Source organism: Alligator mississippiensis, chromosome 5 (assembly GCF_030867095.1).
Source record: "Alligator mississippiensis isolate rAllMis1 chromosome 5, rAllMis1, whole genome shotgun sequence".
NCBI lineage: Eukaryota > Metazoa > Chordata > Crocodylia > Alligatoridae > Alligator > Alligator mississippiensis.
Genome location: NC_081828.1, coordinates 159,612,353 through 159,638,404, shown reverse-complemented (window position 1 = coordinate 159,638,404; position 26,052 = coordinate 159,612,353). Strand labels below are relative to the sequence as shown.

Here is a 26,052-nt window from a genome sequence, read left to right as displayed (position 1 = left end):
TATAGGAGGGCCGTGATCTCCTCGAGGTCCCTCGCTCTGTGTCAAGGCCGGCCCAAGGCACCCTCTTATTCTCACCCGCCACGTCTTGCTGGTAAATATAATAGGGAGGCTGCCTTACTCCTCCTTGGGCACGGCTACTCGGGACCTCTGTCCCCGCAGTTCTCCCAGACTCCTGTGGTCTCCCGGTATGATGGGTGCTCCCCAGGCACCCTAGCCTTATGGGCTACGCGTGGCTCCTACCAACCCCTAATACCACGTCCCAAGCCTCGCAGATGTATTAGACGTTGGTGTGTCAACAAGCCCGCTTCCCGGGTTCTCTCCAATATAGAGCCCCTCACTGGGACTCTCGTCGAGCCCCCACTCGGGGCCCCCTTATAACGTTGCCCCTCTCTGGGGCCTTCGCAATAGCGCCCCCCCGCCTGGGGCCTGCTACACCCGCGCTGGGCTTCTTGGTAAGGCCCCCTGACTCTCAGGCCCGCCGCGCTGCTCTCCCCTTTCTCTCAGGGCACACCGCGCTGCTACCCCCTCTCACCAGGGCAACCGCAGCACTCTACCCTGCTCCGGGGTTTGCCGCAGCACTAGCCATTCTCCAGAGGCTCACTGCGCCTGCACTGGGCCTCCTAATAATGTTGCCCCCTCTCTAGGGCTTGCTGCGCCCGTCCTGGGCTTCCTAATACCACCGCCCCCTTCCTGGGGCTCGTCGTGCCCGCACTGGGGCGTCTCAAAGCTGCCCCTCTCTGGGGCTGGGGTCTACGTACCCCACACACAACCCGGGGTCTCTGTTCCCCACCCGCAACCCACTGGTTGTGCTCCTCACCGCCAGTTGCGCCTTCACTGGTGCTCAAGCTGCACCTTCACTGGCGCTGCGCCTTCACTGGCACCAGGGTCCCCATACCACTGGGGTTCCCCCTTAAAGTACTGTGCCCTCACTCAGGCACTAAGGCCCCCATACCTCTGGGGTCCGTATGAGGCCTCCTCCAACCCCTACAGCCTCACCCAAACCCCTGGGGTAATATCAAAGCCGAACATAAACTCGAGCCTCCTGGCTATAACTCAAACACAACCCAAAGCCGCCTGGCTATAACTTAACATCATGGCTTAACTCCGCTCGAGCGGTACTTGCTGTTAGGCTTCTCTCTGCATCCTAACTCCAGGAGCTCCTGCCCCGCCAGCTGCTGGCAGGGAACTGCCAGCCTGGCCTCAGCCCTGGGCTTTATAAGGGCCAGGCCCTGCCCCCTACAGGCAGCTGGCTCCCCTTAGTTGCTCCAGCAACCCGCAGCTGCGCTTGTTACCCTGGCAACCCGCAGCTGGGCTCGTTATGTCATGCCAGGGCTCTCTCTCTTCCTGGCAGTTTCTCCTCTCTAGGAGCAGGCCCTGAGGCACTGAGGTGCCCTGCGACACTTATTTATAACTTTTTCAAGGCTTAGTTTAAATCCATTCAACTTCCTAGGTGGTAGAACTTTACATATCATGCCAAAGCCTGTATGCTGATTTCCTCTTTCCATTTGATTTCATCATGGAAAATAAATATTTTTTTTAAAAAGAAGATATCACCATTTTTTTTTTTTGTGTAATATAGAGTTTTGACAAGATCTGAAGGATGCAGAGATATAGCTTACCTCCCAAGTCTGAGACAGTCGGCTGACAGATGCAGTGTTGAGACCCATAACAATGGCAAAGAATGAGTTCAAATTTCTTTGAGCTTTGCAGCTATAAACAAAAATAGAGACATTTTGATTACAGTCCTCCACATAATAGATTATTAGAAGTAGCCTAAGTTATCAAGACCAACCTCCCTGCACTAATGCAAGATTGGCTTCTACACTAAACCTGTTAAATGTCCAATTTTGAATGCTTCTAATCCAGGTAGGGGTGTCTCTAAGTAAATGCTTAAAGTAAACATTTCATTGTCTAATCAACCTTATTATCAGGATGTTATTTTTCTCCCTTGCTGTCAAAACCTCATTTTCCATTTTCAGTGCTTATTTTTTAATATAAATTGTTAGTTGTCCTTCGGAGTCCCCTGCGGTTCAAATCCTTGTGTACCACACAGGAGACCTAGGTTCAGTTCCCAGACACTTACGCAACTACAGCCATGGAGGCACCAAACATCGGGACTCAGTCTGCTTTTTGGATTCTGCCTCAGTGGCCTAAAGGAAGAATGGAAGGTTTGGGCAGCCTCCACTCCTCCAAAAAAAATCTTGCTCAGGCATATGCATCAAAGATCTGAGTGGCCCTTGTGCATACACCATGATCCAGGAGGATCAATGGTTGCCATCAGTTGTCCTTTACACACAAAATAATTCTTTGCCCTTTATTGTAGTGGTTCTAAACATTTTTAGGCTCAAGGTACCCCTGATAAGCTCAAGATACCCATCAAAAAATCCCAGCTCTTAGTTTGCATTTGTTTTTTTGACTACAGGAAACTAATAGAACTCAAGAAAGATGGCAATTGGACAGAATATTTTTACCACTACGGTTCCTTTTTTAAATCTGTTTTTTATCTTGTGAATCATGTCTGCACACCTAACAGTGCTAACAATGCATGGCACCCTTAAAAGATATCTAGACATGGAATAGTGTGTGCAAAACTCCAATTCTGCCCTTAATTTGGCCACATCTGTGAGGTTACTACCCTATATATGGAGACAGGAGCTGCTTACTTTATCTTTCTATAAACTGGAAGTGCATTTATTTGCAATACTATCACATTTTAACCTTGTCTTTAATTTATCATCTGTTATCATGTAAGGACCTCTTCCAAGATATTGCTCCTTAACAAACAATCTCTCATTTATTTATTTGATATTAGTATTCCCTAGTGGTATTACTTTGCACTTATCTAAATTAAATCTTTCCCCACTGTTATTTGCACATACCCTTCAACTCTTTAGATCATTCTGTATCCTCTTTTTACCCTCCAATGGTTTGCAATCTCTCATTATTTGTTATTGTCCACTAATTTGATTAATGTTCAATATTCTCCTAAATTAATTATTAGGTTGTAGAGGCCCCAATACCTATCCCTGTAGAATTGTGCTTAATACCTCTGTAGTTCAAGCTTTATTATGAATTATAATTACCTGTTTGCCTTCAGACCACAGGCAAATTTTTAATCACATACTAAAGTATGCTCTCCAAACAATATCATTTCATCTCCTCAAGCAGATTGTCAGGCAAGACTGTATCTGAATCTGACTATGAAAATAGGTATAGTGGGATCCTGTTTAAATTAACTTAAGTACATTATTAGTCCCTTTGTTTTCATTGGGACAAGTCTTCAGAGTAAAGTATGTGGCAAGTATCTGCATAATACAGGTCTTATATACTGTGAGTTCTTCCTGGCAGGAGCTGTCTCCTGCTATAGTTTTGTGCAAGCCTTCCATTGATTTCAAAGAGATTTAGATCAGGCACTATGACCACTTACCAAACTAGTAACTACTATCATGATCTATTCTTTCTAAACCTCTACTTACTCATCTCTATCATCATCAACATTTCACTGGTAAGTACATACAGATTTATTTCCTCAAGCAAATACTTGATATCTATATTAGACTCTCTGATCAATACTTCTCTATATTCTGTCTACTCTCCTTAAAGACTGCTTTTACAGCTCCCCTGTATTGCCAGAATAATGGTTCCTTATATCTTTGTTAACATTACTTTTTGCCTATAATTTCTAGTTTATAAAAGCAAAGAAATCAGTGTTCTGACATCACACACACTACTATCTGCACTGTTGTCATTAAAGTAAAATCCATCAACATATTTCAGGTGTTTTCTGGGAGACTTAAGTGAAGAACATAAGCACCAAATATAGGGCAATATGCCGTAGCCCTGTGTTTACCCAGCTAGAGCTGAGGGAGCTGTTAGGTCAGATTCTCTGCTGTGTTCAGCATCTGAGAACAGAATAGGGGCAGACAGAGAGCTGGTTATAGCTCCTTAAGTCTCTGCCACAATTAGAATTAGAGCAGTCTGGGCATGCTCTGAGTTGAATCAGCCAGTTAGAGAGAGTACAGTGCTCCAGCCACTACCTTCTCCAACCCCAACATTTGTTCTGAAGTCAATTAGATACAATAATGCCATTTTTAGAAAATCACTTTTCTTATAAAAACAGCCCTTGAATGAGAGATAAGCTCACCTAAATCTGAATTTATATCTTGGTGCTCAGAAGCATTGATAATGAAGAGACAGATGCCCGATTCTATTTCCCAACCCATTATATTTGGTTTCTATAGCTTTACATTCTTATTCTCCTAAAGCAGATGGAATTAACTCAAGACACAGCAACCTTTTCTCCTGGAGGCAAATATATCCTATTCATGTGAAATAGCTACAAAACTTTTCTAGGAATGCAAATTAGTGCTATTGTGGAAGCCAGTGAACCACATGAAATCAATCCTTTCTGACATAATCACACCAAACTTGTAACTGATAAGCCTGGAAATGAATGTGTTGCTGGATTGCACATAACTTGCAAAGCAAAACAAATTGTGAGCAGCATTATATTAGATTATCAGAATACACTTCAACAAAGACATTGGTTCAGTGTAAAATGGTCCACTGTTATATTACTGGCTCTCATGGAACAAATTAAATTAACTCATTTGCTGATGAGAAAGATGTAAGAACAAACTATACATTTTTCATGAACATGAGTACTGAAATACTGCAATGACCAAAAAAGTAGTGGGATACAGGCAAGAAGAATGGTTGCATTTGTTTAAACTGTTTCATGCCTGCATTGGCTACTAAAAAAGAAGTGATTATAAAAAGATTAAGTCTTTGTGTATAGTACATATTTGTTTTCTCTTTCACAGACATACACTAAAGGCCAGTACTGTCAATAGTGGAACAGGAATGGATTGTACAGTATTCTAACTTAAGGTTGGCATCTATGACTGAAACTATGAAGAAGTAATTTCAATATAAAGCATGTTCAACAAGATTAGATGGTGAAATAGCTTAAGGCAACTAGTCTTTCATCTCTAGAGACCTAAGGTTAAGATAAAAATTGAAAATGAGCTTGGATCACTAACCTTGATGAGCAACAATACAACTTGTAAAATAATTTGGTAAAGTTGGCTGTCTCTGCTGAGGAGAGATCTAGGTTGCAACAGCAGGAATGTTGCAGGTGCGTGGGGGAAACTATAGGGGAAGATTTGCATACTATATACCAGCATTATGCCTGTTATTACTGTTATTCACAGGTTTTTGTGTGTGTGTACATCTTGCCTAGCAAATTCTTCAAGACTTTGAAAGGTAAACAATACATTACCTTTTACCACTCCCTTGCCTACCTCCTCCTCCCATCCTTTCCCCCCACTAAACAAAAAAAAAAAAAAAAGGAAAACATAAAAAGAAAAAGTATGTTGTTCACCCATGGCTTCCATTTTTAATTTAGCAACTTACTGGGCAGCAATCTTGATGAATTTTTTCATTAGTTGTACACGTTTACAGAGCTGGCTGCAGAGGAGTATCTCTGTGGCCACCCAGAGTTGAACTTCATTGCATCTTTGAAGCAGAAGACTAAGATTCACTGTGTTTTCACCACTGCCCTGTCTGCTGAAGGTGAAATATATCAGCTCTTGCTGTAAGACAAGTATTGTATTATTAGGGCCTTTTTATAAACATGCCAGTCAATCAAGTTGACTTTATTTAACATATAATATATTTCAAATACTTTGGTAACTAATAGTTACTACTTATATGAGGATTTTTTTTAAATAACTGATGACAAAGGTCAAATGATTCAGAGTTAGGTTTAGTTTGACAAAGTTTAGAGGCTCAGCAGAATTTGCAAATGGACTGCACATCTTGCAATTTATGTTTTTCTTGTGAGATTTCCTGCAGTTCTGTCACAGCTGGAAACACAACAAGAACAATCTGTCTCCCCCAGTATTTTATCATTTCTGGTTCCAGTCTGAGAAAACTCATATCTGAACATTCCAGTGCCCGAAAAATGTTCATTCCAAGTGCCTTCCTAAAATAGTGAAAGCTTCAGGAAACAAGAGGAAGGGGAATGTTCTTTTTGTTCCCTAAATAAACTCCCCTTTCTCTAGCTTTAAACAGTCTAAAATGAACAAAAGAATTCCCTCCTGAAAATAGAACACCACTCATAGAAATAATATGAAATGAAAAGGGCCGTCAGCCTTTTCAGTTGATGATACAGTTCTATTTCCATTTTGACTTTACCCTTTTCCATATGATTTCCTTGAGAATTTGGGATTGTGATCAGCGCTCCCTCTAAGCTGCGTGGCATGCACGGCCGCACAGGCGCATCTGGCAGTGCAACATGAGCATGCCTGCGTGGCCGTGCACACCACACAGCTTAGAGGGAGCACTGATTGTGATTCAGAGGGCCTGTTCCAAAGCCTATTAGAGTTAAGAGAAAAGCACAATTGGTCTTGGAGCAGGCCTAAAATCAACTGTGCCCATTTGTTTCTTGACTCTTACTTTGTAAGTGGTGATTATACCCAACCCAATATATTTACCTCACCAGAAGCAATAATCATCCAGTGGATTTGCTCAAATCATGATTTTTTTCTGTGCTTAATGGCATGAAACAAATGCGTGGAGTTCCTTTCAAAGGAGATGTATTTATATAGAAATAGCTCAAAGTAGGGTTTTTATGACCTGGGTTAAAAAAAATCTTTCAGGTAGGACTGTCAAACAATTAAAAAATGTGATCGCAATTAATTGCACAATTAAAAAAAAAGAGTCACAATCACAATTTTAATCACACAGCTAAAAACTCAATGTGCAGAAAAATTCAAATTATGCAAAATTATGCAGGTACTTTGTATGGTTGGGGGTGGGAGTGGGGTGCATGTGGGAATTTGTGAAGGTGTGTGGGGGAGCAGTGGGGGTGTGTGTGTGGGGTTTGGAGCCTGGGGAGGGGGTTTCCCGCATGCCCTGGCAGGATGCAGGGTACTCTGGGTCAGAGTGAGGGGTAGCAGCAGAGCTGGGGGGGCTGTGTTTTAGGAGTGAGAGGTAGGCAGACACACACATACACACACACACACACACACACATTGCCCAGCAGGTAAGTCTGTGGGGGAGGGAAGGGGCGGTGGGGGGACAGATCAAGGGCCCCATGGTGAGGAAGGGAGTGGGACAGGGCAGGGGTGAATGGGGCCCCGAGATCAGGGCAGGTCGTGGGATGGAGCCGTGGTCCAGGCGCCAGGGGGGTGCGGCTCCTGCTGCTGCAAGCACCCCCAGAAGAGCCACAGGGGGCATGACGTTTTTGTGTGCAGGGCCATTTTCTATGCAGGGCGTAGGTGGGCTATGCACTGTGGGCTCGGGGCTCTAAGCCCTGCTGCCATTGCTCCAAGAGCTGTATGATGCCATGCTGTGCATCCTGCTGCCAAGCAGGCAGGAGACACGGAGTGTAGGCAGTGTGTGGCTCCCGAGGCAAAGCCAGCAGGGCACGGAGAACCCCAGCCCACTTTCGCCCTGCACACAAATCTGGGAGGCACATGGCCCTCCGTCTCATGACCTGCCTGAGCCCCAGGGCCCATTCACCCCAGCCCGTCCTACTCCCTCCCTCACCATGGGGACCTCAATCTGTCCTGCCCCCCCCACCCATCCCTCCCCACCATGCCCCTTCTCCCCCACAGACTTATGTGCTGGGAGGTGCTCTACATGCCACTGGGCTGTGTTCCTGGCCACGTGCAGGCTGCGGCTGCTTGTTTGTGTGTGCTCCTCCTCCCCCACTGCATCAGCCTGGAGCCCACATCCCAGCTGCCTTGCAGTCCTCTGTGCTGTCACCACTGCCTCCTGGGTAGCCTGGAGGCAGCAGTGATGGCAGCTGAGCGGAGCCTGGGTGCAGGCTCCAAAACCATATGCATGATTAATGCATTAAAAAAAATTAACACAAACATCAATTAATGCATTAATTGCATGTGTTAACTGCGATTATTTGACAGACTTAATTACAGGATTCTAAAGGCTGCCAAAGCATCTACCAGGACACATACAGTAACAATACCACCTAAAACTGTTGCTTTAAAGCTTTAGAGCTGTTACATCAAAATATGATGCTGAAGTGCAATATCACGAGTTCCAGCATAATGCTGCAACATCCCATGATCGCACTGATATGAACCCTGGGAGTGTTTGCCTCCTCTGTAGTAGGGAGCATAGCCTTCTACCTGGGATTTTTGAGCAGATATTAACAACCTGTTACAGAAGCAGGACATTGGCTGCTGTGGTCCCCCTGCTTTACGTGTAGCAGATTAAGGTGTTATGTCTTGTGTCAGAGTTGATGGTAGTTTTACTAAGAGGTTAGATTATGGTTTTGTACAGGGCAGCTTGAATAGGGATGCCTCAGGGGGTTGGATTAGTTGACCTATGCAGTTCCCTTCCAGCCCTACTTCTCTGATTTCTATGATCAAAGCATTGCAATGTCCTGGCAATGACATGATGTTGCATAAATTTCACTTGCATGAAAGGTAGAGTAAACCTTTCAGTATGAATTTTAAATTATTTATTCTTTTTTCCGTTAGGAACCTGTATTCTAATGTGTAACGACTTCTTGCATTGGTACCTTGCATTAAAAAAGAAAACAACCCCCACTAAAATTTGTTTCTTACCTCATGAATTGAATTAAAAAGACTCCAGTCAAAGTTCGTTAATTCCAAGGCAAGATCCCAGGTGTTAATTCCCAAAATTCTCACAGACCTTTGTTGCAATTCTTCATTTTCAGCAAAAGGGTTCTAAATCAATGGACAGATGCAAAATGATCCTGATCAATTCCCAAATGTTTTATATGGAAATAGCTACTGTGCTGAGGTAAAAAAACAGCATTAAAACAGTAATCTTCCGTGAGTGCACTTAATTTTTTTAACCCTGTTCAACTTCAATGAGTTACCGCCTATTTAAGAAATAGCCTAGGAAACAGGACAGCATGATCAATGTTTTCTTATTGAATTAGGCCTTCAGTCTCTCTATAAAACCTGATTATAAAACACTGACCAAGCAGTCAGCTTAATGAAAGCAAAACCCTTGAAATTACAATGGCCCACGGTCTGAATTAATGCACTAGCAAGCTCTGTATTAAAAATAAAAGAACGTTGTGTTAACACATCAGATTTATGGTAAATGCATATAACTCCCTGAACATGCATTTACAAATTCCACAAGAATGTCCATTTTATTGTGAAAAATGGCCTATATTAAATGCACTTGTCAGCAAACGGTAACAAAATGTAGGGTCTGATTCATGAAACATACTTAGGTTACTGAGGGGAGCTTACTCACACTACTGCTGTTAAGGATCATTTGCTATTTTCATTATAAACTCAGATTTTCAAAGGTTCACACTACTTTTTTAATCTCATCAACCTGAAATTTGATGTATGAGTCATCTGCCAAGATGAAAGATGGTTTTATCAGTAAGCCATTATTTTGGTACTATTTTTTTTAACCATTTACAGCAAATTTTGTAATTTTTATTATGTAACTAATGAAACTAGATTGGTTGTCACTTGTCTGCACTGAAAGCTTTTGCTAGTATTAACATTTTTAAAGGTGGCTATGACACAGTAGACAATGTGGATGATACATTATAATGATATCAACACATCAGTTCTAAGGGATACACTGATCCCATAAAAAGAAGACAAACATTTCTCATGCCTAAGACAAACGTACACATCTTAATGATAACTGGCAATGTATCAAAGCATTTGGGGGGGGGGGGGGATATACACATATGTTGCTTAACAGATGAAGCATGAATAGCAAATTATGCCCATGACCATATCACTTTGATGTGAAGTTTCATCATGCCATGAGTTGCTCTGGTGTGTCTATTTCCCCATGAGTTTCAAGCCAAGTCCAATGGCTGCTGTGTAATCCTAAGGATGACTACCACCCCAGGAAGCATGGGAAAATAACAGTCCCCAAGTTCAGCGGAAAGCAGAAACTGCTATTACGTACTGGCCTCACCAGGTAACAGAGACACAAGGAAACTAGACTGCTTCCATCATCTCCTTTCCTCATCCTGACCACACCCTACTCCCTGCACACCCCATTCCCTGCATCCCCCTCCATGGACTAGGCATAATTTGGCTTCTAAGGCTAAGCACACAGTCAAACAGCCCGAGGCTGAGTCGATTCAGTCTTTGCAAGTTAACTTAAAATGCAGAGATTAAACTGAGAAACAACTAGATAAACATTCACTTTTGATTCAGGAAATGCAGCCACATGCCTGCAGTGGCTCAGGCCAGAACCTGGGGGGTGCTAGACCATGGCTCTCTGGAACATAGCCAGCAAGGGCTGTGTGTTTGCTTCCTCTTCCTGCTGCCCCCGAGGTCTCTAGGATTTGCAGCCCACAATCACAGCATCAGGACTCTGCAGTGTTGCTCATCACATCCTCTTCCTGCTTTTAAGTGTCTCTGGGATTTGTAGTCCACAGTCCCAGCCAGCAGTAAATTTTTAGCCAGTCAGAGCAACTCTGTACTCAGGGTAAGGGAAGCTTTATACCCCTCTCTAGTCCCAAACCCCAGCTGGGATTTGCCTGGAGGGACAGCCCCTGCCCCCCTCCCCACAAACCCTTCTCTGCTGGAGCAGACAGCACAGCTCAGGGCTGGAAAGCATGCTGAGATGCTGGGGGACTCTGATTGTACTTGAACCAGGAAGGGGTCTAAGAAAGAAATTTCATAAACCAGTTTGACTCAAATCAGTTAAGCGTGATACTATATTCAACCAGGTTTATTTTAAACCAGTTTCAGCCATTCTGAAACTGGTTTATGTGCACTGAACTTCTGTTCTGTTATAGGTTTCAATCAGTTTCTGACAACTTACACTGGTTTATGTGTAACTTCTGTCCCTAACCTAAAGTTATACCTATGTGGCACAAGGCAACATGCAGATGTACCCAGTGCTATGCCTTAAAATGGCTAAACTAAGTCTGGTTCTGGAGCCGGCAGGTGCAGAACTCCTTCCAGATACCTTTGTACAGTGTTACTTTGCACAACCCTAATAGCTCGTTTTCCTAGTAACAGGCATGGGGTTGACCAAATTGTTTCACGCACTTGTGATGATGAAATACGAAGGATTCAACTCAAGGGTAGGCAATTATTGGAGTTGGAGGGCCATTTAAGGAATTTTGGTGAGCTGTTGTGACCAGGAATGGCATGGAAGGGAAGGGGGGCAAGGTACTGCCCTGGCGTAGTAGGGTGGGGGGGAGCAGAGAGGTGCTGACCCAGTATGGCAGGTGGGAGTACTGACCCAGCCCAGTGTGGGGGCAGTTGATCCTATCTGGGCCGGGCCTATTTGTCCCACACCCAACTGCCCAGGCCCTGGCCCTGTGCTGTTACCACCCTGTGATCCCAACCTTGCTCACCCATCCTGCTCTCGTATACCAGTCCTCACCCATGTGTGGCTCCATCTCATCATCATGGCTGAGTGCAAACTGCCCATGGGAGTCATGGGCCAGTCTCCATGGAGACAGTGCCCACTCCATTCAGTGCCCCTGGCAGTGGGTGTAGGGTGGATGTGCCAAGGTGCCCAAGCAGTAGGGCTGGGTCCCATGGCAGTGGTGACACTAGCAGCATCAGCTGAAAGACCTACCATGGCTGGGGCTACTGGGAAGCTGAGACTGGTGCCACCCCAACCCCACTGCATGCCCAGGGGCAGTAGGACTGGCTGCACATGCCATGGTCCAGGTTGCCTCCTATGCCTGAGTCAAGACATACCAAGGCAGGCCAGAATCCCTGGTCAGGCCAGATCCAGTCCACAAACCATAGTTTTCCTGCTCCTGATTTAACTGTATATAAACTTTGGTCTATTTGACATTGATTTAATTGTCACCCTCATTAAAAAACTAGGCGACTGTGGCATCGATGCCTACACAGTCAGATGGATTGCAAATTGGCTGAAGGGTCGTACTCAGAGGGTGGTGGTGGACGGGTCATATTCGACCTGGGGGGGAAGTGGGCAGCCGAGTCCCCCAGGGCTCAGTCCTTGGGCCTGCACTGTTCAATTTCTTTATCAGCTATTTGGACGACGGTGAAAAGCAACCTGTTCAAATTTGCTGATGATACCAAAATTTGGGGTGAAGTGGGCACGCTAGTAGGGAGGGAAAGACTGCAGAAAGACCTGGATAGGTTGCAAGGGTGGGCTAACAAAAACAGGACGCGTTTCAATACGGACAAGTGCAGGGTGCTGCACTTGGGCAGTAGTAACCGGCAGCACACTTATAAGATGGGAAACTCCCTTCTTGAGAGCACGGAGGTAGAAAGGGATCTTGGAGTCATCATTGACTCCAAGATGAACATGGGCCGACAATGCGAGGTCACGGTCGGCAGGGCTAACCAGACCCTATCGTGCATCCACAGGTGCATCTCAAGTAGAGCCAAAGAGGTGATCCTCCCCCTCTACGCGACACTGGTCAGGCCACAGCTGGAGTACTGTGTCCACTTCTGGGCACCCCACTTCAAGAGGGATGTGGACAACATTGAGAGGGTCTAGAGGAGGGCCACCCGCATGATCCAGGGACAGCAGGGCAGACCCTACAATGAGAGGCTATGGGACCTGAACCTGACCTGTTCAGCCTTCACAAGAGAAGGCTGAGGGGGGACCTTGTGACCGTCTATAAACTCATTGGGGGGACCAGAAGGGTTTGGGGGAGATCTTGTTTCCCCTAGCGCCCCCCAGGATAACAAGGAATAACGGCCACAAGTTGTTGGAGAGTAGGTTTAGATTAGACATCCGTAAGAACTACTTCACAGTCAGGGCGGCTAGGATCTGGAACCAACTTCCAAGGGAAGTGGTGCTGGCTCCTACCCTGGGGGTCTTTAAGAAGCGGCTCGATGACTACCTGGCTGGGGTCATTTGAGCCCAGTTTTCCTCCTGCCCAGGCAGGGGTTCGGACTTGAAGATCTACAAGGTCCCTTCCAACCCTACTTCTATGATTCTATGATTTATGAATTGCACTGCTGTTTGGTAAAGACATTTAATGTCAGAAACCTTTTTAAAAAGGCATATCTAGTTTAGTAAATTACTGACAGTGACTGTGCCAGTATAATTATTTATGGGAAAGTTGCTTTCTTTACATAAGTTCAGACAGCTTTTATAAAGGAATTTAGAAAACTTAACAATACAAGTATCATTTTTGAAAAACCTGGTGTCCTCAACAGGCACTCAAAAAAGTTGAACAATATGGAATTCTAGGACATACAATATTACTTACCAACGTGTCGTTCAGATCTTTTCGGTAGACAAACATACGACTGGATGACTCAAGCGATTTTGAGAGAGCCAGGTCATTTGGTTGTAGTTCATGTTTCTCTTTAAAAAAAAGAAAAAATGGAAAACCTCAGAAGAGTAGTATATATAGTATGTAAACAGTAAAGTAACATGTAACAAATATTCCTCAAGGCACATCTACTTTATTAACTATAATAACATAATGTACACAGTATTAATAACTTAATAAAATTGTTCAAGTCTACCCATCAGATGTTGTTCAAATAGCATCCAGCAAATACAATCAAAGCAGCATTTCTATGCAGCTGCATTAGAGATGCTCAGAATTTTTCAAGTCTATGAAATAATGAAGTCCATGAAATATCTTTTGTTTAGCTTTTATGGATTTCAAGAATAGAAGCAACTAAATCTAGTCCAAATTCCTGTATATCCACAAGCCTTTGAATTTCATTCTAGCACCCTGCTATATATTCCAGGTAGGTTAGTAAGACTGAAAAATTTCAATTCTCAGTAGACTAAACTATTGTGTGCTAGAGGCATCAAGTATCTAGATAATCCCTGCAGGCAAGCCACACCTCCAGAGAACAAAAGCAAAAACACCAGACTATATCTGACTAACTGTGCATCAGGGGAAAAAAAACTTCCTTCCTGACCCCTAGAAGTCACGAGCTGAAGACCTGAAGTATAAAATTGATCATAGTTACTGTCTTAGCACAGAGCTGCAAGAGATATGGGTGCAATGAAGGTAATGCAGACAACTTTCTATTTCCCATGGTCCATAAATGATGAGGATGCAGAGGGGGTTTCATAGATTTACACGTGGCAAGGTCAGAAGGGCATCCATCATGACTATCCAGGCTGACCACTTGTACACGTTAGTATCTGATGCTACTTGAATCACTAGTTATAAAACGTGTTCCCCACTCCCCACACCTTGCCTCTGCAAGGTAATTTTGTATGAAAAACATCCTGCTTTGTTTATTAAGTAGTTTGATACAATTTACATTTACTCTTTAATGCTTATATTGCTGCCACCAGTAAAAGATGCAGCACATCTCTAGCTCATGCAAATTTCATTACATAAAAGCATATATAGATCACATTGCTGACAACATACAGCAATCAGGGAAGCTTATTTCTGGTACATCTGATTAATTCATTCCACATAAATGAGTAACAATTTTTTACTTATATTAATAGACAAATTATATTCCCATTGTTAAGTTTTGATTATTTTTTTAATTTAACAGACAAGGGGTAGTTATCATCCTAGTGATTCCTCTCCACATATATGTTTGAGAAAGTCCTTGACTTTCTAAACTATTTGCTTATGAACTGTTAATTTTCTTTAGCTATTGAGGCTAGCTGGACAGCTATCCACAACACTTATTTAGCAGCAAATCTAGCCTCTCTCCTAGATAGCTGCCCAACAAGACTGGAAAAGAAGTAGAATCACAGTGGTTTTGCAGTGCTGAGAAAGCACTGAAGGTAGGCCTGAGTACATGCAGGACTAAGGCAAGTTTTGTCTGTAAATTCAGTGGATTCCCTGGCCACATCTCCTACTGGGACACTGCAGCATGGTTGCTTTGATCCAGGCTTTAGACTTGTAGGACAGGAAGCTGGCCCTGAAGAAAGTTTATTTGCGTTCCACATAGAGAGCTTGGCATTTCACTGTCAAATCAGATATATAAATAAAAGTGCCAATATTTGTTGTGAATTTTATTAGCTTCATAGAAAAATAAGAAGCATGTTGTGTACATGGGGTTCAATGCTCAGCTTCAAGGAGGCTATGCCAATTTATATCTGTGGACAATCTGACCCAACAGTTTTAATCTTCTCATTAGCCTTTTTGTATGGCTTCAGCTTTTTTTTTTGTATGTAGTTAAAATGCCTCCTTTGTATTCAATGAACGTATGAGGATAAGACAATGAAGCCGAACAGCTTTACAAAGACCTGGAGACCTGATAGACACCAGAAAAAATGATGGAGCCAGGAAGGTCCCTAAAATAGAGATCACAGGCAGAAGCTTATTTAAAAGAGACAATAACCCCTCTTTGTTATTAAGACTAAAATAATACATCAACCCCCACTCCCCCTTTCCCATCACAACCAGGTTATAAACTAGCCTCACATCAGGGAAAACATCCTATGGATTGATTTGGATATTAATATTTCACAAATTCTTCCCACTATAGAATAGTCATTACTTATCCTGTCAAATGAAGGAGTCACTGTGGCACACGATGCTCTTTGTCCTCTTTTTAAAGCAAGCAGTACCTCAGTGCCTCCCCAAATTAATTCAAACATAAAATTAGGAGCTTATCTGCAGGAAAGCCTTATTACATATTTCTAAACACTGGAAGTCCTTTGCACTCCAGTCCTAGTGAGAAAAAATGCAGTATCCAACAGAATCCAAGAATTAGCTGTTGTCATGGAAACCAATCTCTAGTAAGCAGCTCCTTATTGTTACTACGGTCATCCAGCTGTGGACTCATAGGGAACAGCTATATTTTTTGTGCCAGAAAATGTCAACCATCTTTTTATAGATGAATCAGTAAAAGGTTAGGATTCAGATGAATGAAAATTATTTACCACCAGAGAATGTGACAACAACTAGAGCCAGGTCCTCCTCCACATGCTGGATCTTTTCTGCTACAATTTTCAGTATTTCCTGAGCTGAAGCAGATACTTTAGTTTTCACACTGACATAGGAATGTTCTGTTATGTAGATACGGCAGAAAACTGAAAAAGAAAGAAAAAATGTCCACAAGTAAACAAAGGCACTCATTAACAGGAGAGGTGGAAGAATTTCATAAATCAGATAGTGGCAGTGCCTTGGCTGTGATTGCATTTGACAGTAATCTTTGACAGCAGGAGCTACTACTGCTATACACTGACCTACAGGCACACCAAACTCTTACAAATATCATCATTTTTCCTTTGTCCTCCTCCTCTCCCTAGGAAATCACAGAGACATAAAAGATAGTGCAGTGTTTCACCAACACAGTTAAATTTTATTGCAGGGATTTACTATAGAGCAAGCATTCTCTAACATTTTAATTATGGACACTCTGAAACTGATTTCTTCTTCCCCTCTCTTGTTTGCAAGCTCACCTAGTTGGTTTTTTTGTTTGTTTTTTTGCTTACTTCCTTTCAGGATCAGAAGAATCACAATTCTTCCTCTATACGTCATATCCTCCAAGTTGCTTATCATGTTAAAATAGGATTCTCAGGGTGACTCTCTAAAGTCTTCATTAATCCATCCATCCAACCAACCAGTTTGTATGATAGCCATCAAAACCCTTCACATCACCATTGCACATTCAGGCAATACCCTGTCAGCAGTACAGTTAGTTTAAATAACAATCCTTCCTGGATCACCTGCATCTCTTCTGTAAGGGACAGATTTGGAAGCATCACAAGGCTAGAACTTCCAAATGAGATTATTTCTGTAGTGGAAACAAAGACTAAACTTTAGGGTTAATTACTGAATATTGAGTAAAATAAGAGATTTGGCCACTCAGAACTCTCAATAACAGACCCTAAAATGATGCCCATCTATTGGTTCAGTCTTTGTTTCTGCTACAAAAATAATGAGCTTTCACAGAATTTCAGCTTTCTAGTTTGTCACAGAGCTAATCTTACCTAGTCATGTGGTAGAATGTAAGAAAGTAAACCTAGCAGCAGACGTGTATAATCAGTATCTCAAAACTGACAGCGTCTGTCAATGAGATCACCACCAGAGGGGTCTTATTTTGTACTCACTTCATTAAACATTTCATTTACCTACAATTTAGTCTTTTTTTTCCTGCAGACAGGCTGCAACAGAAAAAAAGGGAAACAATTCATTCTCTCCTTCAGAAATGAGATTTCTTCATCTTTAGGCTAGTGGCTTACTAGTGTCATCTAATACTGTATGTATTAATAAAAGGGTTTTAAAGTCAAAAGGTTTGTGGGACAGGGACAGAGCTATGCCTGTATGCATTGTTTAATAGAGAAACATCCCTATTGGTATTTGTTTTCAAGTGAAGGAAAAAGAGATTCATAGATTCATAGATGTTAGGGTCAGAAGGGACCTCAATAGATCATCGAGTCCGACCCCCTGCATAAGCAGGAAAGAGTGCTGGGTCTAGATGACTCCAGCTAGAAATTGGTTCCCGATGAATGAGTGTAAGTGGGAATAATTGAAATACAATGGTAGCAGGCCTCTACTGAATGGCCTGTAATGACTGAGTCATAACCTCGCACTGATTCACCCAGGAACCATGGAGCTCACCCAGGAACAGAGACAAGACCAGCATTTGAAAGACAAAAGACCCTGCAAAACCAGCAACTCTCACCATTACAGACACCCGAAACTGCACATCTCTGCATGGAGCACACATGCTCAGTACACCAAGGGCTGACCCTTGCCTGGGCATGCCTCCTGTCACTAGGGTCACATAAGGTCTGCCCCTATAAAAAGGGGCAGTGAAGACAGACCCAGTGGGAACGCCATTTCCATCTGAACCAGCATCATGCCACACCACCTATCCACCCAGAGGCCCTGCCAGCAACCCCGCTCTGGACAACACCTACTGGACAAGGACCCCTTCCAGCCTGGATAGGTAGATATTACCTGCACACCTCCTCCTACAATTTGGACTCTCTCTCTCTCTCCTCCTGGACTTCAGTGGACTTCAGCCCCTGCACCAAACCTCTTTAACCTCTGCTGCCATATTGTGTGTGTGTGTGTGTGTGTGTGTGAGCAAGGGAACCAATTTGGCATTGTGTCACCATCTCACCTGTTCAATAAAACCACTTGTCATTTGCAACCCCGAGTTGGGTCATGTTTTACTGAATCCCAGGTACCTTCCCTATCTTAAATTCCAGCCTCATTCTCTCTCAATTCCAGCTCCCCACACCTCTCCACTAGTTTCCCGATCTCCTCTCAATTCCTACTGCCTTTTCCCTGTGACTTTCTGCTGCCTTTCTCTGCTTTCCCGCTGCCCCTGCTGCCTTTCAGTCTCTCCTGCTGCTTTTTCTGTGATTTTCTGCTGTCCATCTCTCTGTTTTCAGCCCCTCCCCCCACTGCAGCTTCCCAGACTTCTCTTGCTACCTTGGAGCCATCCTCTGGCTCCCCCACACCAAAAGCCCCTCTTTAACACCCACACTTTCCCTTAGTCCCACTTTCCCTCTCCAGCACCTACCTTTTCAGCACCTCCATAGCTCTGGCTCCAGTCCCAGACTCTGTGCCGGCATGTTTCCCTGTTCTGCAGGCTTTGGGCATTCTTTTAATCAATTAAGATCAATTAACCTAAAGTTACCCCCGCGCCTCAGTTCTTCAGCCCAGGCCACTGCAGTCTACTGGTTCTAATCCCGGTCCTGGTAACTTTAACTCCCTACACTTCTACTTTCTTACCTTAACCTTTCCCCAGGTATCCCAAGTACACCAAGCACATGCATACATACACATCACAACACCCAATTTAGGAACTCACCTGTGTGTATGTGTATGTGTGTGAATTAGTGAATACACATATATATACATATATAGATGGAGGAGGAGAAGAAACCTTAGGCTTAAAAAAAATCCCGTGTTAGTTGATTTAAGAATTCATGCTAGCCTGTGTGTGTTGACAGACAGTAAATGAGGTGTTCAGCCTGTGGGCAGCATCTCCTCTCAGAATGGATGAAAGTCATGAAAAGGTACATGTGTCAGACTGCATGTCGGACTACCAACTATGAAAGAATAAAAGGAACTGACAGAAATACTTGGTTTCTGTTTCTTTCTGAGGAGTAAGATATGACCTGCCTACAATGTTCACTAGGAAAACCACTGGTTTTCCTTTTGGCAGAAATGACCTCCTTTCTTCCAGGCTTCTCAGCCATTTAGGGAGGGGAAAAAAATAGCAAATGCACTATTAAAAAAACCTCACAAAAACAAAGGGAAAAAACTGGCATACATGTCCCTTGTTTTAAATGGAATTGGAGCGGCCTGGAGGTCAGTTGCTCAAGCACTGTCAGTTTTACAGCCTGCTGGAACTCCCTTTCCCCAACTTGTTATAAATAGCAGATCTGTGATCATTATTGCCATAAACCACAGATTCCTGACATTCAGAGGTGTAGAATAACACTTAGAACCAGAAGAAGGGAGATGTGAACCAATTTGGCTTTAAGCCACTTTGGCATCTCCCCCAACACCCCCACCCACCACCAAAATCCTGGACTCTCCCAGGGCTGAGACCTACAGCATGTTATAGACTGCACTAGAGGTCTACCAGTTGCAATAGCAGCCTCTTTGGGCTGCCCTAGTGCTCAAAGAGCTACCTAAAATCTCCATATCACTATATTTTGTCTACCGCTTGACACACCCATTCTGTCCCTGACATACTTAGTGCACTAAGGCCCTGAGGAGGTGCACTTATGGCTCTCTGACTCAGTTCCTATTTTGATGGAAAGAAGACAGAAGTGGAGCTCTCAGAGTGGCTTGGCACCACTCTAGGATTTTTATGTCATAAAGGGGCCGGAACAGGAGTGAGGATTGCATTCAGTCTTTTTAACGATTTGAAACACCAATAAACCTATATGACAGACCAAAAGACTGAAGGTGGATAACACAGGGTAACCTTTGAGTGCATGACAGAAAAATACTCCCCTTAATATTTAAAAGATAGTTATGATGGTCATTACTTGCCCATGATCTGACAGGCACCTGGCTGGAATCACATGATCCCAGGTTTGGATTTCTTGCCAGCCACGGGCAGAGGGTTGGACTAGATGCCTCACTGAGGTCCCTTCCGACCCTAGAATCTATGAACTAGCAGTATACACTAGGAGTGATTTATTTAAGTGAGAGGATCCCAAGTAGACTGTCTCTCAGGTTGCTCTCTGTTTAAGTGCATGACTCTAGTGTCTCTGCCTATGCTCCAGTTAACACAAGTCCTCTCTCCCCCCTCCTTCCCTTAAAACTGCCAATGCATTATAGGATTGTGGCTGTTTCACTTTATTACTGCATTACCAGCAATGAAAGTGAATTGCATTTCATAATGGATGACATTAAAATGAAGTGGCATATTGCATTCCATCTGCAGTGTTGGAAAAGAGAAGGTTATAACAGTGGCTACTGGAATTCAGTAGATTTTGACTCATCTCACGTGACAAGGGCATTAACCTTTTGCAAGCTGCCTGTACGTCAGGTAACTGAGGCCAGGAAATAAGATCCACTCTTCTGCCACTGAGAGCCACACACTGGAAGAATTGATGCTAAAATAAAATAAAAGAGCCCCTGAGACTTCATTTTACTGACGAAGCCCTACATAAATCATGAGAAAGAAACACATTCTTGCAGCATCAGATCTTTCCTTCCTTGTGGCTCTAGGTTCTTGTTCAAAAGCTGTGAGTTTGTAATTGAAAATATACCTTAAGGGCAGGCTTTTTGTAGAAATACGCTTGTACCGATGTTTAGAGGCGTTGTCCTGAGCTTTTCCTCCACTACCCTTAAATCATACTTACTTTCCTCTGTTTCATTCACAGTTCCTCTGTGCTGGAGCCAGTTCTCTTTGAGACTGAATTGGTGGAAAAAGGCTTTATTCTATGAGGGGTTGGGAAAAAAAAAGAACAATGAATGTATGTGCTCCTGCCCTTCAAAAAGCAATAACTATGTGTAGTATGCCTTATGTAAATCTGGCCAAAACACTTTTGTAGGAAATCCACCCATCCATTCTTGGATAAGTGAACTGGGAGTTGCCTTGTTTAATAACAACAGAGATGGGGAATTCTGAGGAAGTGAGACATGTCTAGGCTCAGCAATGTGCACATTTCAGGGGACTGTAATCATGTTCATAGTTCATCTCTTACAAACTGTCCTAAATAACTAGTCAATTGGCCTACTTAGCAATTTCACTACAATCTCATTTTCTGCCTTCTACACTTCCACAGTAACATTTTTAAGCGTATTACACACTTCGGCTTCCATCTGGTGAATTTCATGAGCAAAGCAATTTGTTTCCATGTAACTCTTATGTTGACATCCCCTTTTATATCTCTTCCCTGTAGTTAAATAGGCACAAATGCATGTTTCTTTCTTTCTGTGTCCCTGTCATGCCACAAGCCCTTTTACTTTGATTGACTACCTGACATCGGCAGTCAATGTCTTTGCTCACATTTGTTTGCCAAGATCTACTTGAATTCAAACTTATCCAGCCAGGCAGGGGCATGCTGCTGGCTCTTATTGAATTCTGACTTCTCCAAACGATAATGTTGCAGCCACCTTTGGTTAACCCACATGGCTGAAACCAGAGCAGCGCTGGCAGGAAAAAAAAAGTCTTTTAGCAACATTGTAGGTCTAGACTCAATGATGGATCCTGTCAGGTTTTTAGTTGCTAGTCATTTTTAATTAAGGAGAAGAGCTAAGTGAGGGGAGTGGAGGTTCTAAGCTACTACGCTAATAAGATATATGAGCTCTGCATTACCTTTCTATGAGGCGAATATTCATCTACAGTGCTGAAACAAAAGGGAGAATTCAAATTAGTTTCTTTCCAAAGATGAGAAAAAGCAATTACAACCATCAGAGAATTTACAGTATCCCATAGTCACTACTGAGTGCAAAATTCCTTCAGTGGGAGCCAGATACCTAAAAATAGTAAGCATTTCATAGGAACATCCCTAACCTGCTGCACTAAAAGCCTTGGGCCCAGATCTTCAGTTGGTAAAAAATTAAGCTAATGGTATCACGCTGATTTACATCAGGTGATATCCTGGCACTTTTTAATGACAAAAAGTATCATCTGTCCAAATAAGTACATGCAGAGTTCTTGATAATTTGGTTTGCCGGGAATATTTACACTTTAATGTGCAAGCATAGGAAAAAGCAGGTCCCAGGGGTCAGCTCAGAAACACTAGGTGCCAAGAGTTCTGAGACTCATTTCCATTTCTGTCCCTGACTTTTTGGGCCAAGATGAGAACTGATATGTAAAATAGTGTAAGTTAATCTCCCTTAACCTCAGGCACTCATATTCATGACAGGCTTGTCTGTCCATGAACTTATTCAGGACCAGCCATTCTTGTATTATTCCATGTGGACACTATTCTTTGCTCATACTTCCCCTCAGATCAGGCTGACTAGAAGCAGGTTGCTCTTTTTCTGAAATAATGGTATCCGCAAGTGCAGATATTTAGGCTGTTCCTGAATAACTCTATGAGTAGAAAAGCCCATTAGGCAACCTCAGACGTACTGGGCATTTATACACGTACCTTTTTGTCCCGTGACATGCTGGAGATTTGCCGCTTTGGAGCAGATTTGATTAATTAAGTCTACTCCACCCACAAGCTGATGCAAACTGTGCTGTGCTACATGCAGTTGTATAAGCAGCAAGATGCACGTCAGCACTCAGAAAATGGTGGCAATGCACTATTGAACTAAAACACCTATGTGCACCACCACCATTTTCTCAACGCTCACGTGCATTTCACCACTTATACACTTGCATGTGGTACAGCAACAGGCGCTTTTCCAAGTGCCCGGCATTGCAGCACTTACATGTGTAAAAATGCCCGCTGACACCAACTTACCAAGCATACCCAATTATAGGAATGTAACAAATCCTGGGAAGATCAGGATACTCCATATAGCCACTGACTGCACAGCTTTTGAATGGAAGCTATGTTGCAGGCCTCTTCTAATTACACGGAATTATGAAAGTTCCAAGGACTGGGTGATTGCAAAACAGAACTTTCTTAACTGACAAGAGTAACTAACTATTTGCTTTTACATTATTAAAACCATGCATATAGTCACATAATTTGAAGTGGAAATGAATGCCATGGTCTAGTTTGATGCTATAGAGACTTGCTACCACTCCTAGCAATAAGCACTGGCCAGTCAAAGCCCCTCCCGCTGCACACAACACTATACATTTCATACGGTAGTATATACTGTCACTTAAAGTCATAGATTACTAGTTTACACCCTAATTTTTCCAGTTTGCTCAACTTTAGTCTGCAAGATATCTCACTGAAATCAATGGGAGCAATTGTGGGGAAAGAGACTACCCAACCAATGTGAGAAAAGATTAACTAACTGGCCTCATGTAAAAACAAAGATTATTTCTGCAAACAAAAATGTCTATTTCCTTGTATTGGAGATGCTCTATTTAATCTTTTGTCTTTTCGCCAAGTGCTATAAAATTACAAAACAATACATAAAGAAGGACTAACCAAAAAAGCATTACTTACTGACGACGATGCATTCCAAGTATCTTTTGAAATTCTTTCAGTTCCTTCTCAAGTATGGGATATTCATACACATCATCTAACACATTCCTGTATATTGTCTACAACATGAAACCAAGATTAACAAACATATAACGGCTGAAACATTAATATTGTATACATTATAGGAAGAGCTTCCATCAAATCTAAAATTATCCTATAAAAATACAGCACGTTTCCATTTAAGTATCTGGAATATGCCATGTCCCTACTGGTTTGGCTGATAAGGATATATTATTATGCACGAAGATAAAATCACTCCATCCATCATCCCTCAAAACAATAACATCCCTATTAAAGTTAGGGATCTTATAATTTAGTTTACGCAAATGCAAAAAGCAAATTATACCAGCCCCAAACTCTCTCATACGCAAATGACAGAATGAGCATAGTCTTAAATTAATGAACAAATAAATCTTATATTCTTCCTTTTTCAACTTCCTTCATATCATTATTCAAACTCCTTTGAGAACTTCAGCTAATTATACAAGACACTTGCCCTCAGATATAAAGGTAAACAGATTATATTGGCTTTGATGCCTGAAATCATTACAGCAAACAGTATCTCTTTGATCATCTATATAGGTCCAGAGGTTTAGATATAGCTCCCCCTTGCCAACAAATGGAAATCATATGCTGTAGACCTAGTTATCTGCCCACTTTTAGTCAGGCTTCCATTTATGTATCCGCAAAATGTGCGACAAATAAATTTTGGATTTCAAATTTCAGGCACTTGTTTTTGTAGGTGCAATTCAAGTCAGATAAACATTATTATTGTCGTTGCTGTTGTTATTATTGTTATTACTATTTTTATTATAGTAGTACCTAGAGGCCACAATTAGGGATTGGGGACCAAAGTGCATACCACATACAAAGACTGCACTAAAGGGCAGGTACTGTCCCAGACAGCTTATAATATATGAATACATTTAGCAAAACCTCAGTATACATTTGATATGTTTTAATGGTGCTCAACCTATTCAAGCACTGGGCCAGTCTGTGGACCATTTTGTGGGGCAGAGGAGGTCCTCAGACTTGATCCAGCAAAGGGCTGGAGCATGAGGGAAGTTTCTGACTGTGATTAAGCACTCCAACCCAGCTTCACGTCAGATCCAGCTGCAGACCAACCCCATGCACTGGCACACTCCAACACACAGGGACACATCATTCCAGACTGAGGCTCCCCACAGGTCCGGGAACTTGGTGGTGAGTGAATGGTGGTAGTACTAAATGCTGGGACTCTGGGATTGGCTGCAGCAATCAACAGTCACTGCTCCTTTGTTGATAAATGTCCAGCCCCTAGGGAGTAAGGCTGTGCGAAGCTTCAGGTGCAGATTCAATCTGGAGGAGATTCAGCCCAGTTCAGTGGCCGAATCACCGAATCAAATTGGGAGACCAATAAAAAGGTCGAAACTGATTTGGAAAAGATTCAGAGATTTGGGCAGTCCCTGCTCGCCACTGCTGGGAGCTGGACCCAGACTCTGTGCTGGTAAGTAAGAGGCGAAGGAAAGAAGGGGATGGAGGGAGGGGGAAGGGACCATGGGAGGATCCCTACCAGGCCCCATCCCCTGCCTGCTCCACCAGGTCCCCTGAGTACCTTCTGACCCCTGCCCACTCTCCCAGCCCCAGCAATGGTTGCCCTGCCCAGCCCCAGCATCCCAGCTCTTTAAAGAAACCAAAAAAACCCCACGCTCGCTGGCTGCTGCAGCAGCCGTCCAGGGTTCTGGGGGCTCGTGGCAGATCCCCCCACGCAGTGCAGGGCAGCGGGGGTCACCCCACCCCTCTCCACCCCTCCCCCCCACCTGGCAGGAGCTGGTGAGCGTGGGGGGTTGTTTGTTTGTTTTTTTTAAAGAGCCAGGACACTGGGGTCGGACCGGGCAGCCATTGACCGGGCTGGGAGAATGGGTGGGGGGTGGGGCCTGTTTGATTCAGAGATTCAGCTGATTTGGTGGCGGCCGAATCAGTTCAGTACAGTGATTTGAATCACCGAATTGAATCACTGTCCCCCGATTTGGCTGAATCCAAATCCGAAGCGAATACTAGCTGCTTTGCGCAGGCCTAGTAGGATGCCCCACAGGCAGAGTGAGACATCTCCACAGGCTGAGCACTACTGATATAACCGAACCCAACTTCTAATATGGTATTATACATATGATGCCCCCTGGGCAGGAGCCCCAGACTCCCTGCATCCATATGCAATGCACCAACCACAAGGTATTCAAACAACGGAGAAGCCTGAAACTGGCTCTGAAAGTTCTTAAGATGACCAGATGTGAACCACACATGACAAAGAAGGTGCCCCAGTAAGGGTAAGGAGTCATTCGTTAGGAAAAGAGAGGGATCTGAGGCACTTTTCCCTGAGAATTGCCTCCATCTACCAGAAGCTGGAAACAAACAGATCTGAGCAGTCTGATTTTAGTTGCAAGCAAGGTACCTTTGCATTTAGAATTAATTCAGAGAGGTCAGTAGTTCCTTGCTTGTAAGTGCAGTTTTATTTCCTAGAAAGGCATAACGCAGCCACTGGATTATTTATTTGTACCTGACATATACTGCAGCAGTAGGGGCCAACCTTTCTGGCAGGCA

General features: G+C 43.3%; 1 protein-coding gene across 6 annotated transcripts in view; it reads right to left on the bottom strand.

The window, feature by feature from the left end:
- The window catches only part of RAPGEF5 (Rap guanine nucleotide exchange factor 5), a 267,204-nt gene that overhangs the window by 28,274 nt on the left and 212,878 nt on the right, over positions 1-26,052 (bottom strand). For all 6 annotated transcript variants that reach the window (XM_019497877.2, XM_019497879.2, XM_019497878.2 and 3 more), the window contains 8 exons: positions 23,434-23,531; positions 21,672-21,702; positions 20,713-20,791; positions 15,811-15,960; positions 13,202-13,299; positions 8,598-8,720; positions 5,416-5,594; positions 1,620-1,710 (listed from right to left, as the gene is read on the bottom strand). In XM_019497877.2, coding sequence (XP_019353422.1) covers positions 1,620-1,710; positions 5,416-5,594; positions 8,598-8,720; positions 13,202-13,299; positions 15,811-15,960; positions 20,713-20,791; positions 21,672-21,702; positions 23,434-23,531 — 849 coding nt within the window. The remainder of the gene's footprint in view (positions 1-1,619; positions 1,711-5,415; positions 5,595-8,597; positions 8,721-13,201; positions 13,300-15,810; positions 15,961-20,712; positions 20,792-21,671; positions 21,703-23,433; positions 23,532-26,052) is intronic.